This window comes from Trypanosoma theileri, assembly GCF_002087225.1.
Source record: "Trypanosoma theileri isolate Edinburgh chromosome Unknown TM35_Tth_66_V1, whole genome shotgun sequence".
Lineage (NCBI taxonomy): Eukaryota > Euglenozoa > Kinetoplastea > Trypanosomatida > Trypanosomatidae > Trypanosoma > Trypanosoma theileri.
Window position 1 is genome coordinate 51,770 of NW_021639908.1, and position 1,047 is coordinate 52,816.

Sequence of the window (1,047 nt, forward strand, 5' to 3'; positions counted from 1 at the left end):
TGGGTCAATGAAGGTCACATTCGGGACATCCAACATCGCCTCCGTGACGAGGCCAGCAACTGCATGAATACGTCTCTCATTCATTTGTTCCATAAGCATAATGTGCGCATCTATTACTTCTGTAGTAATTAAGTTAATCAATATTTTACCCTTTTGCCACCATCCCACATTAATTATTTCTCCCCCAGAGAACCCTGCATAAATTTCATTTGATGAAGCAAATATCATATCACCATCACTATATAATAATAATGAGACACTCAACACGGGAGGAATATAGACGAGAGAAGTGTAGCACTCAGAGATATTAAATACCATTTCACCATCGTAAATTCCGATTGCTCTAAAATCGTCTACAAACATCTTTGTATGCACAGTTCTCCCACCTTGGTTGCAACGGCATGTGGCACCATAAATGGCCGCTTTACCTCTACACTCACCACCATAGTCACCAATCACAAGGTCATCAATGACGTAACGACGCTGGTTAAACAGTGACGCAACAAAAGATTTCCTGTTCTTCAACCACTCACGGCTGCTCATCGCCTGGACAAGAACCTCACCAGCAATCCACCCAGCAACCATCATCTCACCATCGTTGTCATTGTTAAGGAAGTGCTGAGGTCCCTGGAAAACACCATTACTGTTTTTTCTTAGATACTCCTCCATATCCTTCTGGAAGCGCTTGATAGCAACGTACTCAACGTTATTTGCATGTGGGTTCGTCCCCGTCGTAATCACTTGACCACTCACAAACGGAACACCTGCATCTACAGCTTCACGCCACACACTTAGAAGCATGTCTTGCACAGCAAGTGGGCCCAGCAGATATGCACCAGCAGTACGTTCGTCTGTCAGCATCCTCATTATGAATTTCGCAGTATCATTAATAGGTGCACCAAACACAATAACAGCCTGTGGGCGTGTGTCCGCAAAGGCCTCCCACGTAGCATTGAAAACTGCATCATCAGCAGGTTCACTAATAGAGCTCTTCACTGTAAACACGCCACTGATATTTTGACCCATGGCAAAAAAAATATCTTTTGC

The 1,047-nt window shown here is 44.0% G+C and overlaps 1 protein-coding gene across 1 annotated transcript; it reads right to left on the bottom strand.

Annotated features, from left to right (window-relative positions):
* TM35_000661130 (receptor-type adenylate cyclase) lies at positions 1–1,026 on the bottom strand (the record flags this gene model as incomplete). The annotated part of the gene is made up of 1 exon (XM_029031116.1): positions 1–1,026. A coding segment is annotated over one exon (1,026 nt), but the record flags the coding sequence as incomplete, so codon positions are not given.
* Between the last annotated feature and the right edge of the window lie 21 nt (positions 1,027–1,047).